This window comes from Canis lupus, chromosome 1 (genome assembly GCF_048164855.1).
Source record: "Canis lupus baileyi chromosome 1, mCanLup2.hap1, whole genome shotgun sequence".
Classification (NCBI taxonomy): Eukaryota; Metazoa; Chordata; class Mammalia; order Carnivora; family Canidae; genus Canis; species Canis lupus.
Genome location: NC_132838.1, coordinates 111,193,293 through 111,209,471, shown reverse-complemented (window position 1 = coordinate 111,209,471; position 16,179 = coordinate 111,193,293). Strand labels below are relative to the sequence as shown.

Below are 16,179 nucleotides of genomic sequence, written 5' to 3'. Positions count from 1 at the left end.
CAGCTTAGCAAGCCAGACAGAAAGAAAATGCTTTATTCCTCCAGAGTTCCAATAAAAGTCCTCTGTTTGCTTTTCTGGAGCCTGTGGTGGATGGTATGTGTCCAGCTATCACTGACGCACAGTGCTGAAATGTTCTTAGTGGCTAGGCTTGGGTCACGTGCCCAACCCTCTCCCCAATCACTGTGGTTGGAGGATGAAGTGCTCTAATTGGCCAGGCCTGGGCCTCCTCTCCCTGCAACTGTGAGAAGGCTGGTTTCTCAAATGAAACTCCAGGTGCTGTTATCCTGATAAAACAGCCTGAAAGCTAAACAAGCTAAAGCTCAGACTCCTCATCCACAGATGATTATTAATCGTGTTGCAAATATTTGCTTATCACCTACTGGTGGTCTCCTGGACTGATTAATTGCCCCAGCAGGCCTTCACAAAAATCATCAAAAAAGGCAATGTGGCTAATGCCAATAAAGATATCACCAAGTCACTTGATAATAACTATTTTCAAAGGCTCATGGGTGAAACTCTGCCCCAGGAAACAACCTGGACCTCTCTGGGAGGGAAAAGTATGAGCTGCTCAGTCAGGTGGGAGTTCAAATTCCAACCTACCATGACACTCACTCACTTACTCATTCTTCATTCACTATAAAAAAAAAAATTATTAGCACCCATGATATGCTAGCCACTGGTCTAGACACTGTCTGGACACACCCAGACAAAATCCCTACCTTTCTGACATTCTAGAGAAATAGATGGGGGAGAGGGGAGACAAATAATAAACAAGTGGACAAGGAAATGAATAATTTCAGACAGTAGTGAATATTGGAAAGAAAAGAAAACAGTGTGTCTTGCTAGCAAGAAGCTGGGGCCTCACCCACAGCAGGATTAGGGAAGGCTCTTTTGAGCAATTGGTATTTGATTTGAGACTGGAGCAATGAGATGCAGTCAGCTGTGACATGATTTGTGTAAGACACTAAGAAAAGGGAGCAGTGGGGCACCTGGGTGGCTCAGTGGTTGAGCATCTGCATGCCTTTGGCTCAGGGCGTGATCCTGGGGTCCTGGGATCAAGTCCCACATGGGTTCCCCGCAGGGAGCCTGCTTCTCCCTCTGCCTATGTCTCTGCTTCTCTGTCTCTCTTTCTCATGAATAAATGATAAAATAAATAAAAATCTATTTTTTTTTTAAATCCACATCTTACAGGAGAGAAAAGTAGAAGCTCAGAGCTGACAGTCACAGAGACTGGAGCAAAGTGAGGAGGCAAGCGACGCCCCGGCCACCTCCTACCTGATGCTCTTCGCCCATTCCTCTCCTCTGATGTGAAGTGACAGAGGCAGGACCATTCTACCCCACTCTCCATCTTCATCATTCTCTCGGCCAGGAGGGCTGGAAGGGATGCAGAGAGGAAAGGGAGAGAAACCCCCAAGCCCCTTCTCCCAGAATCCTGCCCTGTGTGCTCCCCCCGCACCACTCCCACTAACCCAACAATGCTAGAGAAGAGTGCAGGTCTGGGAGGTGAATTCTCAGCCAAGGGCCGGGCCGGGAAGGGAGGCGGGGGTGGGGCCAGGACGGGGGCGGGGCTGAGGTATGCCAACCTGATAGCGCAGGGTAGGAGGCCCCCACTCCAGACGCGGCGACCTCCCCTGTGTGGCCCCTGGACAGAACGAGGCATGAGGTGTCCTCTGGACGCCCGCCCCGGCCGCAGCCCTGCCTGCAAGAGGCTACTTCTTACAGGTGAGTAAGAAACAATGGCTTCACCCACAGGTTGGGGACAGGGAGAGGACAGTCCTCTGCTCCCAGCGAGAGGAGTCTCTATTCCAAGTCAGACTTGCCCCCTGTCAGAGCTCTGACTCCAGTCAGTTGAAAAATGCACGAGAACTCTTGAAATCCCCAGAAGGCCGTGCTATTTATTGACCCTTTTTAGGAGAAGGGAAGTGAAGCTCAGAGAGGAGAAGAGTCCAAGACAGCTGGCTGGCAAGGGTAGATTCAGAATTCAGGACCAGGGGCCGCCCGGGGGGCTCAGTGGTTGAGCGTCTGCGTTTGGCTCAGGTTGTGAGTCCTGGGGTCCTGAGATCGAGCCCCACATCGGGCTTCCGTGGGGAGCCTGCTTGTCCCTCTGCCTGTGTTGTGTCTCTGCCTCTCTCTGTGTCTCTCATGAATAAATAAATAAATAAAATCTTAAATAAAGACAAATCACACCAACTGCCAGCTAAGAGATAAAATCAGTGGAGGTAGGAGGTGGGCAGTGAGCCCCGCACCCACCTAGAAGGCCCTAAGATGAGACAACTCCCAACTATCCACTTACGACCTTGGATCTAAGGCTCAAGTTCACTCTGTCTCAGTTTCCCTGACATAAAACAGACTAGTGCTGATCTCAGAGTTGTGGAGGCAACCAGTGAGTAATGGTTGGGAGAATCTGGCAGAGACCCTGGCAGAGCCAACGTGAGGTTCTCAGCTGATCCCCCCTCCCAGCAGCTGCCCTTCCACAGACCTTTCACACACAGCACTGTCTGTGTCTGGTGATGCTGCCCTGGGGGTCATCACCCCCTCGCCACCACTTCCCATTCATGAAGAAAGCTGATGTTTTAACATTTGTTCTGTAAGTGGGTATTTCTGATCCTGTAAGTGGGTATTGCTTTTTAAATTTTTTTAAAGATTGTATTTATTTATTTGTGAGAGACGCAGAGAGAGGCAGAGACACAGGCAGAGGGAGAAGCAGGTTCCGTGTGGGGGAGCCCGATGCGGGACTCAACCCCAGGACCCTGGGATCACAACCTGAGCCAAACGCAAATATTCAATGACTGAGCCACCCAGGCTCCCTTGTATTGCTTTTTTAAAAATCTTTAAAAGACATATTTATACTATACCTAGTACTTTCAGTTGCAGAAGCAAGAATGGTAGCAGTGATGATAATTATCATTGTAATGTCAAGCACTGATTTGGCGGTCGCCTTGTTGATACATTGTTCTAAGCACTTTACAAGCATTCGATCAAGGCTTCTCAACATCTACACTGCTTACTTTTGGGGTCCAATGCTTTCCCTCTTGCCGGGGCTGTCCTGAGCATGGTAGGATGCTGAGCAGCTTCCTTGGCCTCTACCCAGTGGATGCCAGTAGCACACCCCCCACCCCAAGTCGTGACAACCAAAAAGATTTCTAGACATTGCCAATGTCCCCCTGGGGGGACCAAAATCCTCCCCAGTTGAAAAATCCCTGGAGGCATTATCATTCCCATTTTATAGATAAGGAAACTGAAGCTCAGAGAAGATCATTAATTTTCCCAAAGTCACCAGAGCTAATAAGTTTTGGGGCTTGCACACTGGCCATCCAATTCTGGAGCTTACATTCTGGGGTGTGTGTGTGTGAAGACTATTAAGAACATAGTTTATGCTCTCTTATGTTCTTTATTCAAATTCTACTTAATTCTTTAAAAGATTTTATTTATTTATTTATTTATTTATTTATTTATTTATTTATTTATTTGACAGAAAGTGCACAAGCAGGGGAAGGGGCAGAGAGAGAGGGAGAAGCAGGCTCCCCGCTGAGCAGGGAGCCCTACGTAGGGCTCCATCCCAGGACCCTGGGATCATGACCTGAGCCAAAGACAGACGCTTCACTGACTGAGCCACCCAGGCACCCAAAAATTTTACTTAATTTTTGAATGGGCTATACATTCCCATGGTTTGAGTCTCAAAGGTTTGAGTCTCAATAAGACCTTGAGTGAAGTCACTGTCTTATCCACTCACCCAGTTCTTTCCTTCCCTCCCCGCTGTCACACACAGAGAGCCACTGTTTTATGTATGAATCCTCCCAGGGTTTCTTTATATGTTTATAAGAAATGCATATATATATATTTACTTTTCTTCTGTTTTTACATCAAAAGTAGCACACCATAAGAACTATCCAGAAGCATGCCTTTGTATCTTAACTACTTACTCTGGAGATCTTTCCCTCTCAGTTAATGGCATTCTCAAGTGCTTCTTCGTCCTTTTGTATAATAACTGTATTGTTCTATTGTGTGAATGGACCATAATTTATTAAATTGGTTTTTTAACTACTTACTCTGGAGATCTTTCCCTCTCAGTTGATGGCATTCTGGAGTGCTTCTTCAGCCTTTTGTAAAACTGTATTGTTCTATTGTGTGAATGGACCATAATTTATTAAATCGGTTCCCTATTGTCAGGCACTTGGATATTTCCAATCTTTACCCGTTATAACTAAGGGGTAGCAGATGACCCTGACCATTAGACATTTTATACTGAGAAAATGTATCTGTAAAACACATTCCATGATATTTAATTTCAGAGTCAAAGGATATGGAAATTTTTTAATCCGAAAGACTTTACCAGACAGCCCTCTTCATGGGTTGTGTCAGCCATGAATAGGACTTTCCTATTGCCCTCAGCCTCACCAACACAGACGAGTCATCAATCTTTTGGATCTTTGCCAACCTGATAGGTGAAAGGTGTTACCTTGGGGTGTTTTTAATTTGCATTTCTCTTACTGGGAGCACAGCTGAAAATTTTCTTTATGTCAAGAGACATTTGAATTTTCTTTTCTTTTTTCTTTTTTTTTTTTTTGAATTTTCTTTTCTATGAGTTGTCTATACATATCCTTTGTATGTTTCTATTTTCTTATTGATATCTCAGAACTTTTTACATATTCACGAAATGAGCTCTTGGTCTGTGAAATCTGTTGCAAATAATTTTTCCTGGCATGTTATTGTTCTTTTGACTTGGTGGGTGGTGGTTGTTTTTTTCACTTGGCCAAAGTTCTTTACATTTTCATCTCAAATGTTTTAGTCTTTTATGACTGGATCTTGTGTACTTATTGCAACAGCCGTCAATCCAGTGAGAGGCAGTAGAATGGGGTGGGTAGGTTCATAGGGTCTGGAGCCAGATTCCAAGGATTCTGCTCTAAACCCCAAGCCGCATGGAAATGTAATTAAAGGAAGTGAGAGCAAATGAGGACAGTGGGACACAATCACCAGTCTACTTTACTACAGAATTCTGTTGTTTACCACCTATGACATCCTGGACAATGGTCTTCAATTCTTTGAGCTTCCATTTCCTCAGTCCTACTCAGGGTATAATAGTTGTGTCACTCAGGGTTGAAGCAGGAAAATGGTCTACTCAAAAAACTAATGAGAGGGGTTTAAAGACTTTTAAAATTTTTTATTGAGTTATGTGAGGGAGAGAGAGAGCGCACACGCATGAGCAGGAGAGAGAGGGAAAAGCAGGGGGGAAAGGGAGGAGCGGACCCCCTGCTGACCCAGGGGCCTAACTTGGGGCTCAACTCAGAACCCTGGGGTCATGACCTGAGGTGAAGGCAGACACTTAACCAACTGAGCCACCCAGGCACCCCTTGAGGGGAGTTTAATAAAGGGACTATTTGCAGAAATGTAAGCAGGGCATAAGTAAACCCCCTTGAGACCATGCAGCACCAGAGGGCTAGCCACAGCAGAAAGCTGTTACCCCCTCTGTGCTAGAAGCCATAAGAGGAAGAACAGACCCCAAACCTCAGAGACAGTGGTATATGGAGAGGGCCACCAACAGCAGCTTTAGTAGAGGGACACAGCCGGCCCATGTTGACAAAGCAGGGAGAGAGCTGTGGGATCAGCTACCTCAAAGTCATTCCCATTGGCAGAAGCTAACCAGAAGCAAAAGATAAGGGGACCCAGCAATGCAGCTCAGAGAAGTCAGACTTTCTCGGGAAGCAGAACAGGGCAGAGAAGGTTAGAGAACGGATCTGCAGTACACCCTAAGTAATGTGTGCAATGTGGGGTCAATGTAAGGGGTAAGTAAGATGATACATATTCAGTGTGTAGAACAGCATCTGGCTGATAGAAGGTGCTCAGTGAATGCTCCCTTTTCATTTCCTATTTTTTTTTTAGATTTATTTATTTATTTGAGAGAGAGAGAGAGAGAGCTCTCAAGTGGGGGGAGGGACAAAGGAAGAGGGAGAGGAGACTCCTCAAGCAGACTCCCTGCTGAGTGTGGAACTCAAATCCAGGACCCAGAGATCATGACCTGAGCAGAAATCAAGAGTCAGACACTTAAAACTGAGCCACGCAGGCTCGCCCACCCCACATTCAATGTGCCATACTCCTTCTCGCCCAAATCAGGAAGGGTTACTTGCTGGGGCAGCGTCTTACCTTTGGTCCCATTTGCTCCCTCTGCTCTCTCCTCTCCCTTCCCACCTCCGCCAAGGCATCCTGATCGCATCCTGCACCTGCCTTGCCTCCTCGGAGCTGCCCTTCCCTGCGTCTCCAGACCTCTTGACTGAAGGAGCCGGTGCCCGCCTGCCTGTTCCTGGAAGCCTGAATGGTGTTCTCTCTGCTTCTTGGCCCCAGGGGCACAGCCACACAGGCCAGGAGACACTGGACAACCGAGGTAGCCTGCTCATCAGAAACATGACACCCCCAAGACATGGTGCTGGAAACTAGCAGAGGACACAGGAATGTGACAAAGCAGATACTTGGCAAGGGTGAATGGGGCCAAGAGGGACCACATTCCCAGGCAGCGAGAGGTAGGGCTTCCCAGAGGAGGGGCCATCCAAGCTGGGATGTGTAGGTGGAGCAGGAGTTTGCCCCACAGAGTGGGAGAAAGTGCTCCTGCAGAGAGGCCAGCTAGTAAACACCAAAAAGCAGGAAGGACCAGCTCCAACTTACTGAGCCCTCACTCTGTACCAAACACGGGGGATTTCACAGCAACCTGAGAAAGCAGATGCTCTAAGCACCAACCCCATTGCACAGGTGAGGATCTAAGGCTGAGAGAGAGGTGATGTCAGTGGCCTGTGGTCACCTAGAAGCAAGAGGCCATGTTGGGATTCTACAGGACTCTCTATGATCCTGGAGCTTATCTCCTTCCCTGTGGCCTCTCTAGCCCAGCACCATCTCCAGGGTACCAGGGTGGGGAGAGCCCCCCACCTCCCCGTGCCCATGCCCTTCTCAGCCCTGAGCTCGTGGAGCCTCTGAAACCGGAATGGCCTTGCACAGACATACCTTCTCTGCCTCTGGCCAGCTGTGCATCCTTGAAAAGTGACTTCCCATCTGTATACTTGGGTGTTCCCATCTGTAAAATGGAGCCATGGTAGATCCTACCTCATCAGGTTGTTTTGAGAATTTAAGTGTGTAAATCCAGTGGTTTTCAAGCTTTTTCAATCAAGACCCACAGTGAGAAATGAACTTCACCTCAAGACCTGGAGTGTACACATAGACACACACCACAAGTAATTGAAAGACATGTGTCGTAAAATAACAATTATTGCTATGAGCAATGCATTCTGGTATTTTCTGTTATATTTCACGTCACATTTCAAATGCTGATCACAACTTTCTGAATAATTTTGCCCAAGCACGGATCAGTCTCACTCACAGTATAACTGACCATGAGTTAGCATGTGTTTGGAATGGTGTTTGGCTCCTAGTAAGAGCCAGATCCAGGTGGTTCTTTACATTGCTTCTTGTTTCTACACCTGGTGGGCTCCTTTTCCTCCTGCAAGGCTTAGCTCAGACACCACCTCCTCCAGGAAGCCTTGCATGAGTTCTCAGGTTGAACTAAAGTTCTTTTCACTGTATCATATTGCATTGAATTTGGAAATCAGCTCCGTGTGGAGGCTCCCAGTACTCACCACGACATCAGACTTCCAGGTTTAAATACTCACTGGGCCTCTCTCTGACCATGAAGCTTGGGCCTAAGACCCCTGGACCTCAAGTCTTTAACCTGGAAGAAACATTGGAAAGAGAACTATTATGTATGCCCCATCTCTGTAAAGAGCATTCCCAGCAGCCAGTGGCGCCAGCCCCAAGCCTTGGAGGCCCCCCTTGACTCTTCTCTTTCTCTCTCTCCAATGCATCACCAAGTCCTGTGGGCTCGGCTTTCAAAATAATCCAGAATCCATCCACTCCCTCCCAGCAACTCGGCCTCACCCTGGTCCAAGTGCAGGCTGGGTTGCTGGGATATTTATATACCAGCCCATGCCTGTCATTGCATAGGTCTGCCCCTGGGTGTGCTCATTTCCCAATTCTCTGGACTGCTTCCTCCTTGGGCAGAGCAGGCCCTGGTGGCCAGACAAAGTACTGGGGCAACGGGTGAGGTGCTAGCAGTTAGAAGTGATGAAGGTGAGGGATTGAGGGGAGCGGTATGCCCGGGTCTGGAGCAGGACTGGACACAGATCAGGAACTCCAAATACATTTGTTGATGAGTGAATGAATGAATTAATGAATGAATGAATGTCCCTGCAGTGGACAAAAGAAGTGCTCAGCCTCTCTGAGTGGTCTCCATCCATGTGGCCTTGCTCTTGTTTCCACAGCCAGTTCCAAGGGGGTGAGTCTGCTCACATTCCCCTACAACATCGATGGCGTTATCCAGAGTGACCTCAATTACTCAGTGGTCCTGAATTGTTTGGCTTCTTATATCACCCCCAAGCCCGTGCTACACTGGACCCTCAATGGGGAGCCCTACATGACTGGGGCTCTGCTGATCATCCGGAGGTTGTCCTGGGAGAATCTGGGCACCTATGTGTGCACGGCCAAGAACAGCCAAGGACAGTATCCCTCTGACCCTGTGACCATCTCGCTGCCAGGTGAGTCCTCCACCCCCACCCCAGACTTTTGCGTCCTTGGTTGCATTGAGCCTTCTACAAAGCCACCCACTCTGAAACCCTGTAGAGCCAAGATGCCATCCCATTCTTCCATCTGCCTGGCAGAGTGGGGTGATTAGCCCATTTTGCAGAGGCTGCAGCTGAAAGAGATGAACTCTAATAAAAGCTCAGCTCCGGATCTGGAGCCAGCTGTCTGGTTCCTGGCTCCAACTGTTTCCTGGCTGTGTGAACCTGGCCTCTCAGGTCTCAGCGCACACCTAAAAAAAAAAAAAAAAAAAAAAAAAAAGCAGGTGATAATGAGTGGTTCTGAGCACAGGCTTTGGAATTTGAACTCTGGCTCTACCACGTCCTGGATGTGTGAATTTGGACCAGTGCCTTGACTTCTCTGTGCCTCAGTGTCCTTGTCTGTAAATAGGGATAATAACAGCACCCACCCCAAAGTGTAGTTGTGAGCATGCAATGAGATAAGCAGGCAAACAGCTTCAAATAGTAGTGCTGAGCACTACTGAACACTAGGGAGTGCTCAGAAAGCATGAGCTAGTATCGTGGCTGCAATTAGTATTATCCATATTATTATTACTTTTGTGACTACTACTGTATGCAGTGAAATGTGCAGAGCCCCAGGTGACAATAATGAGAACAGCTAGTTGGGATCAGGAAAGTAGTCTGGGAGCCGGTCAAATTCCTGCCCCTGTGCTTCCCTGGCCAGGTGACTTAGGATAAGTGACTTTCCCTCTCTGAGCCTCTGTTTCTTCCTGGGTGTAATGGGGGTGACCATGTACACTTCTGCAAGATTGTCATAAGGAGCAGAAATAATGTGTGAATGGGGCGAGCAGAACACCTGTTAGAAAGCAGGTGCTTTAAGGCTGCCTGGCTTGTTCTCTCGTGGAGCATGCGACTCTTGATTTTGGGGTCATGAGTTCAAGCCCCACATTGGATGTGGAGCTTTATTTTATTTTATTTTATTTTATTTTATTTTATTTATTTTTATTTATTTTATTTATTTTTTATATAATAAATTTATTTTTTATTGGTGTTCAATTTACCAACATACAGAATAACACCCAGTGCTCATCCCGTCAAGTGCCCCCCTCAGTGCCCGTCACCCATTCACCCCCACCCCCCGCCCTCCTCCCCTTCCATCACCCCTAGTTCGTTTCCGAGTTAGGAGTCTTTATGTTCTATCTCCCTTTCTGATATTTCCCACACATTTCTTCTCCCTTCCCTTATATTCCCTTTCACTGTTATTTATATTCCCCAAATGAATGAGAACATACAATGTTTGTCCTTCTCCGATGGACTTACTTCACTCAGCATAATACCTTCCAGTTCCATCCACGTTGAAGCAAATGGTGGGTATTTGTCGTTTCTAATGGCTGAGGAATATTCCATTGTATACATAAACCACATCTTCTTTATCCATTCATCTTTCTTTTTTTTTTTTTTTTTTTTTTTAATTTTTATTTCTTTATGATAGTCACAGAGAGAGAGAGAGAGAGAGAGAGAGAGAGGCAGAGGGAGAAGCAGGCTCCATGCACTGGGAGCCCGACGTGGGATTCGATCCCGGGTCTCCAGGATCGCGCCCTGGGCCAAAGGCAGGCGCCAAACCGCTGCGTCACTCAGGGATCCCTCCATTCATCTTTCAATGGACACCAAGGGAGCTTTATTTTAAAAAGAAGAATGATAGCAGCTATCCTCATGAATATATTTTTCATGTATTTATGCATGGAGAACAAGAGACTTGGAGTGAGCTAGAATAGTATAGAGGACCTGGCCAGTAGAGAAGCCAGGGAGGGATGTGGGCAGCAGGGAATACATGAGCAAAGGTCCAGAGCATGGAAAGGGCAGGAGTGATGGAACCCTGGCTGGGGTAGGCCCCAGAGAGCTGCCATCTCTTCCTAGCCAGGGTCCAATTGGAGCTTCAGGATTTGATTTTGGGGTGATTCTCAAGAGAAAAAGTGCAAATCTTTTTTTTTTTAAGTGCAAATCTTATAGCAGCTGGTGACTCTGATATGTTCATTGAGAATGACTTTCGAGACCCCCCTTTACTCATTCATCAACTCTTCTGGAAATGTTAATTTCCTACTGCCTACTACATAACCAGCCCGTGTTGGGTGGTGCTGGGGACATTCTGGAGACAGCCCTGGCCCTGCCCTCAAATAGTAATGACTAGAGTGGGCAAGGCTGGGTGGGAGAGCCAAGGGATGTGGGACCCAAGAGGCCACCTGACCCAACAAGGGGGTCAGGGAGGGCTTCCTGGAGGAGGGGAAATCTGAGCCAGTACTAGAGTACATAGGAGTTATCCAGGCCAAGGGAAGGAAAATGGCATAAATGGCATACTAGGAGCACAAAGGCTGGGAAGTAGGAAAGAGAGGTGAGCTTAGAAAATTGAGTAGAAAAAAAGAAAGAAAATTGAGAAGAGTCCAATGGGACTGAGTTTTAAAGGTGGAGAGGAGAGAGAGCTGAGGCTGCAGGTAGCAGGGCTTCAAAGATTAAAATGAGAGATGCTTCCTCCCCAGGTCCTGGGAAGCCTCAGCAAAATTCTGAGCAGGGAAGGAACAGGGTCAAGTTCGAGCTTTCCACGGACTCCTCTGGCTTCTGCGTGGTGGGGAGGTTGGTGGGAGGAGAGACTGGGGCAGGAGAGCCAAGAAGAGGCTGTGGTGGAGACCAGAGGATGGAGAGGAGGGGGATGGGATGAAGACACATTCAGGAGGTGAAATGGTGGGAGGCAGGGGTGTGGAGGGAGGATGGCTCCTTCAGTCTCACCCTTTCTTGTTCCTCCAGAAGAGAAAGTGGATCCCACAGAGGCTGAGCCCATCGAGCCGGACCCCGTTCTCTCCCTGTCAGGAGGAGCTGCCATCAGCCTCCTCGTGGCTGGAAATGTAGGGGCGGCAATGCTGATCGGAGGAATAAGCTTCACCATCGTCCAGAGTCTAAAGTAGGTGCTGTCCTCATCCCTGTCCACTGCCTGATGTCCGCTCGGCCCCCATGAGCCACAGAGCTCACTCTGCAGCAAGACAGAAACCCAATCGGTAGCCTCCTCCCAAGAAGCTTTAGACTCAGGGAGGATGATATTGACCCCTGTGCACCCACCCAAGGTGGAACACCGGAGAACAGAGAGACAGAAAGGGATTCTGGAGCTCATCTGCCTCAGTTCAAATCCCAGCTCTGTTCCGTACCTGCAGTGAAGGCAGAGGCAAGTCATACCCCATCTGTGCCTCAGTTTGACCATATACAAAATGCCATCCTCAGGGGCTATCGTGAGGATGAAACAAGCTAGTATTTCTAAAGTGGCTACAGCTGTGCCTGGAATACGGTCAGCCCCATATTCTTCCCTTCTATACACATCTATCGAGTACCTACGCTGCTAGCACTGGGGAAAACCCTGGGAATAGCAGCAGAAAGTCCAGGCCTGCACAAACTTGCATTCTAGTCTGAGACACCAGCAATTCTGGTGGTGACCAAGTAAAATATAGAGAGCATGTTGGATAATGATGGGTGCTCAGTAGCAGAGTAAGGCTGGGAAGTAAGGCCAGGGTTGGGGAGGGACACAGTTTAACTAAGTCAGTGAAGGCCTCCCCGAGAAAGTGACATCTGAGCAAAGACACTGAGCAAAGGAGGGATGGATGTCAGTGGATGTCTGGCAGAAGGGCTTACCCCGCAGGGAAAACAGCCAGTGCAAAGGCCCTGAGGTAGGACTTCACCTGGCATGTTCAAGCAATAGCAAGGAGGCCAGCATGGCTGGAGTGGTGTGAGGAGTGGGAAGAGAAACAGGGCATGAGATATGAGATCAGAGAGGGAACGGAGATCTTGGGGGCCATATAAGGACTTGGCTTTTGTTCTAAGTGACATGAAAGCCATGGAGGGTTTAGAGTAGAGGAGGGATGGGATCTGACTTACACCTGACTTGCATCTCAATGCTAGATGTAGTAGCTATTATGGTAATACTATAATATCTTACCATGTACTGAGCACCTATTATCTGCTTGCTAAACATTATTCTATCTAATTTCCACAAGAGCTCAGCAGGTGGGGTTAGGGAGGTAGGGCGGTGGATAAGAAAAAGACCTTGTTTTTATCAAAGAGGAAACTAAGTCTCAGAGAGAAGTGAGTGGCCCCAGACCCCACAGCTGGAGAGGGATTCAAACCCAGAACCTGGCCTCATTCCTAGTTCTCACTCCTAACCTCTGCTCCCTTTTTTCCTGCCATAACAACACACAACTCTGTAGCCTGTGTACTGCAAGCTGACATGGTTTGCAAAGGCCTTGTGGATCAGCTGGGAGAGGATGGGGTCCGGTCTCCAGTCTGTGAGTCCTGTGTAGAACCTTCCAGGGGTGGGGGAGGGCCAGGCTGCTACGTGAATCCCCTACCTCATCATCACTGTAGCAGCTGCAACTTCCCAGGCCCTCAGTAAGTGCTGGGAGCCTTCAAGTCACAGCTACTCTGAAGGATGGGCACATTCTTGTCCTCATTTTCCAAGCGAGTAAACCAAAGCTCAGAGAAACTCACCTTCCCCCAGGACACGCAGCTGACAAATGGCTGACACTGAACCAAACCCAGATCCTAACCCAAAACCATGTTCTTGGAGGGGAAAGATGAGAAATCCAGTCCCTGCCTTCATGAGCAGGCAGGAAGGGTCACTTCCTGTCCTCCCACCATTTTGGCCAAGATGTATGATGACAGATGGATGCTGACGTCAGCCAGAAGGAACCAGCCTCAGGAAATGAGGTCATTAGGACAGGCGTGGCTGTCCTGACCCTCCCAGTGAGGAGGAGCAGTTCTTAGAAAAGAGGGGTGTGGGCTGAAGGGAAGCTCCACACACATCCACAACACCCACCAATGGCCAGGAGAGATCCCTGTTGTTTGTAGTTAAGGCCATGGGACTCTCTACCCTATCTGTAAAATAAGGATAATGGTAATAGGTACCTCAAAGGGAAAATGTGCAGATTACATGACATGGCGGGAATAAAGCACTGCAAATGGTGCCCAGCACATGGTAAACCTTCAATAAATGTCAGCCACATCTGTGATGATGATGATGATGATGATGACAATCTCTCTCTCTCTCTCTCTCTCTCTCTCTCTTTCTCTCATTATAGGGCTAGAAGACAAAGAATACGGATGTGCTGCTGAAGTGGGCACTTGTCTGTCAGCCTCAAAGTGATGCCAGGAAGGGCAGCAAGAGAATTCTGGGGCTGGGGTACAAGATGATGTTCCTGGGACCTCCTGATGAGACCTCCTCCCTCCTGATCTTTTGTCTGTGGGATGTTCTCATCTTGCTGAGAGTCCCAGAGACTGCTTTTCTCTCTCTCTCCCCAGCTGCCAGCATCCTACCTGGCCAGCTCCCCAAATCCCTGGAAACCACCCATACAAGCAGTCCGTATTTCATGAAATTCATGAACTGAAAGCAAAGGATACTCACTTAAGTGGTCCAATAAAAACAAAAGGATGGGGGCACCTGGGAGGCTCAGTGGTTGAGCATCTGCCTTTGGCTCAGGTCGTGATCCCAGGGTCCTGGGATTGAGTCCCACATTGGGCTCCCCGGGGGGAGCCTGCTTCTCCCTCTGCCTATGTCTCTGTGTCTCTCATGAATGAATAAATAAAATCTAAAAGGGGGTGGACAAATTTAATATAAATATCCAGGAAGAGGGATCCCTGGGTGGCGCAGCGGTTTGGCGCCTGCCTTTGGCCCAGGGCGCGATCCTGGAGACCCAGGATCGAGTCCCACGTCAGGCTCCTGGTGCATGGAGCCTGCTTCTCCCTCTGCCTGTGTCTCTGCCCCTCTCTCTCTCTCTCTGTGTGACTATCATAAATAAATAAAAATTAAAAAAAATCCAGGAAGATTTCTAAAAATCCAAGTGTGCATCAGTTAGAACTTGCTGTGTAACAAACTATCCCCCCATTTTAATGGCTTAAAAAGACAGCCATGGATTTAGCTTAGAATTCTGTGGGGTTATCTGTTTGGGCTGGTCTCAGCTGGGCCATTCTTCTCATCTCTCCTGGGCCCACTCATGCCCCTGTGATGAGCTGGCAGTTACCCAGGAGGTGTCTGGACTAGGACAGTTGTCTGGAACAAGTAACCTGTCCTCCACATCATCTATCATTCTGTAGCAGGCAGACCCAAGCTTGTTCATATGACAGAGGCAGGATTCCAGGAGTGAGAGCAGAGGGGCAATGCTTCTTGGGGCCAAGGTTAAGAATGGCACATCATTGTTACTGCCACATTCCGGCCAAAGCCAGCTACATAGCCATCCCAGATTTGAGGAGTCAGAAATGAACACCAACTCTTGATGGAGAGAAGAATCCGTGGCTATTTTTTCAAGTTCCCACCAAAAGCAAGAGTGCATGATCAGAAAGTAAGAATGCTCTGGAACCTCCTTCGCAGGCCCCAGCCCTCATCCCTTGTCATCTGGAACCTCCTTCGCAGGCCCCAGCCCTCATCCCTTGTCATCCTCTTCTCTGGGCACATGGGATTCACAGTTCTCTCTGTGTCTCTCTCCACAGATGAGTGCTCAGTGCTTCTCTATCCACGTGGGGAGAGACATGATCCCATCACTTCCAAGTCCACAGAATCCCTTCACCTTGTTCCTGAAACCCCCAGAGAAGGCATCTGATTGGCTCACTTGGGTCAAGTGTCAACTGTGGTCCCATTCCTGTGGCTGCAGTGGGAGCCAGAATGATTTGTACAAGCAGAGTTCAAGGGGCTCAGCCCTGTCTGTGGGGGCTCATTGCTCAGAAAGTGGGGGAGGTTTTGCCTTGTAAGCTGGGCAGACACCCCAAAATGTCTTCTGCACGTGCAACTTATTTTGGCTCCTTTTCAAAAAAGAAAAACAAACAAACAAACCTTGGATGTAGAGAAGTGAGGGAGGTGGTCACCACCCCCAGAAACCCACGGCCCATTTGTAAATAAGATTGACTACTTGATTTTGAGCTGTTGGAGAATCCTGGTAGATGGCAGGCCAAGGGGAAAGGAATTTGGATGAAGCCCCTGCATGGATGCATCTAACAGCAGAGGAGCATCAATGGTTTTGTGACCCACACAAAGCCACCTACCGTGTCATTATGATTAGCAGTAATGGGAGCAGACCTGAATTCAGATGTTGTCTGCTGAGGGCTGTCTGTGTGCCAGCTCCTACCCTCATGTATCATATTATCTTCACTCAACCTACTGAGGAAAAGAGAATCCATCCCCATTTTACTGGCAAAGGAGGGGAGACTCAGAGAGAGGGTATGCCACTTCCTCAGGGTCACATGGGTAGAACAAGGTGGAACTGTTCTCCAAACTGGAGAACTACCTGGCTCTGAAATCCCTGTTTCCAATCAGCCCACTTTCCTGTTGCTCTCTCCTTGGGGCCAGAGCCCCCTTCTCCTTTCATGAGGTCCTACCTCCTGTGTCAGCTATTGGTCATTATCCTTGTGTACCTAGGATAAAAGTGATGCTCAGAGAGGGCAAGTCACTCACCTGAGGTAACACAGGCATGCATGATGCCGACTCAAGTCTACTCAGTTCCAAAACCTGTGCTTTAGCCCAGTGCTGTCCAACAGAACTCTCTGTGGTGATGTACATGTGGCTATTGAACCCTTGCAA

At 48.3% G+C, this 16,179-nt stretch overlaps 1 protein-coding gene across 2 annotated transcripts; it reads left to right on the top strand.

Annotated features, from left to right (window-relative positions):
* Nucleotides 1-1,565: 1,565 nt before the first annotated feature.
* On the top strand, nucleotides 1,566-14,206 carry IGSF23 (immunoglobulin superfamily member 23). 2 transcript variants are annotated; one of them, XM_072774830.1, is made up of 5 exons: nucleotides 1,566-1,722; nucleotides 6,197-6,379; nucleotides 8,301-8,573; nucleotides 11,376-11,529; nucleotides 13,691-14,206. In XM_072774830.1, exons 1-5 carry the CDS (start codon nucleotides 1,659-1,661, stop codon nucleotides 13,722-13,724), a joined length of 708 nt encoding a protein of 235 aa, XP_072630931.1. In that variant the 5' UTR covers nucleotides 1,566-1,658; the 3' UTR covers nucleotides 13,725-14,206. The 2 variants fall into 2 exon arrangements, with proteins under 2 accessions (XP_072630931.1, XP_072630937.1); XM_072774836.1 differs by lacking the exon at nucleotides 6,197-6,379 and having other exon boundaries at nucleotides 1,575-1,722.
* The last annotated feature ends 1,973 nt before the right edge of the window (nucleotides 14,207-16,179 follow it).

Bases quoted from the DNA above. Each gene is read 5' to 3' on its own strand.
- IGSF23 (XM_072774830.1), top strand. From the start codon at position 1,659: ATGAGGTGTCCTCTGGACGCCCGCCCCGGCCGCAGCCCTGCCTGCAAG. The intron at 1,723-6,196 runs GTGAGTAAGAAA...ACCTCCGCCAAG, and splicing joins CAAGAGGCTACTTCTTACAG to GCATCCTGATCGCATCCTGC. The intron at 8,574-11,375 runs GTGAGTCCTCCA...TTGTTCCTCCAG, and splicing joins TGTGACCATCTCGCTGCCAG to AAGAGAAAGTGGATCCCACA.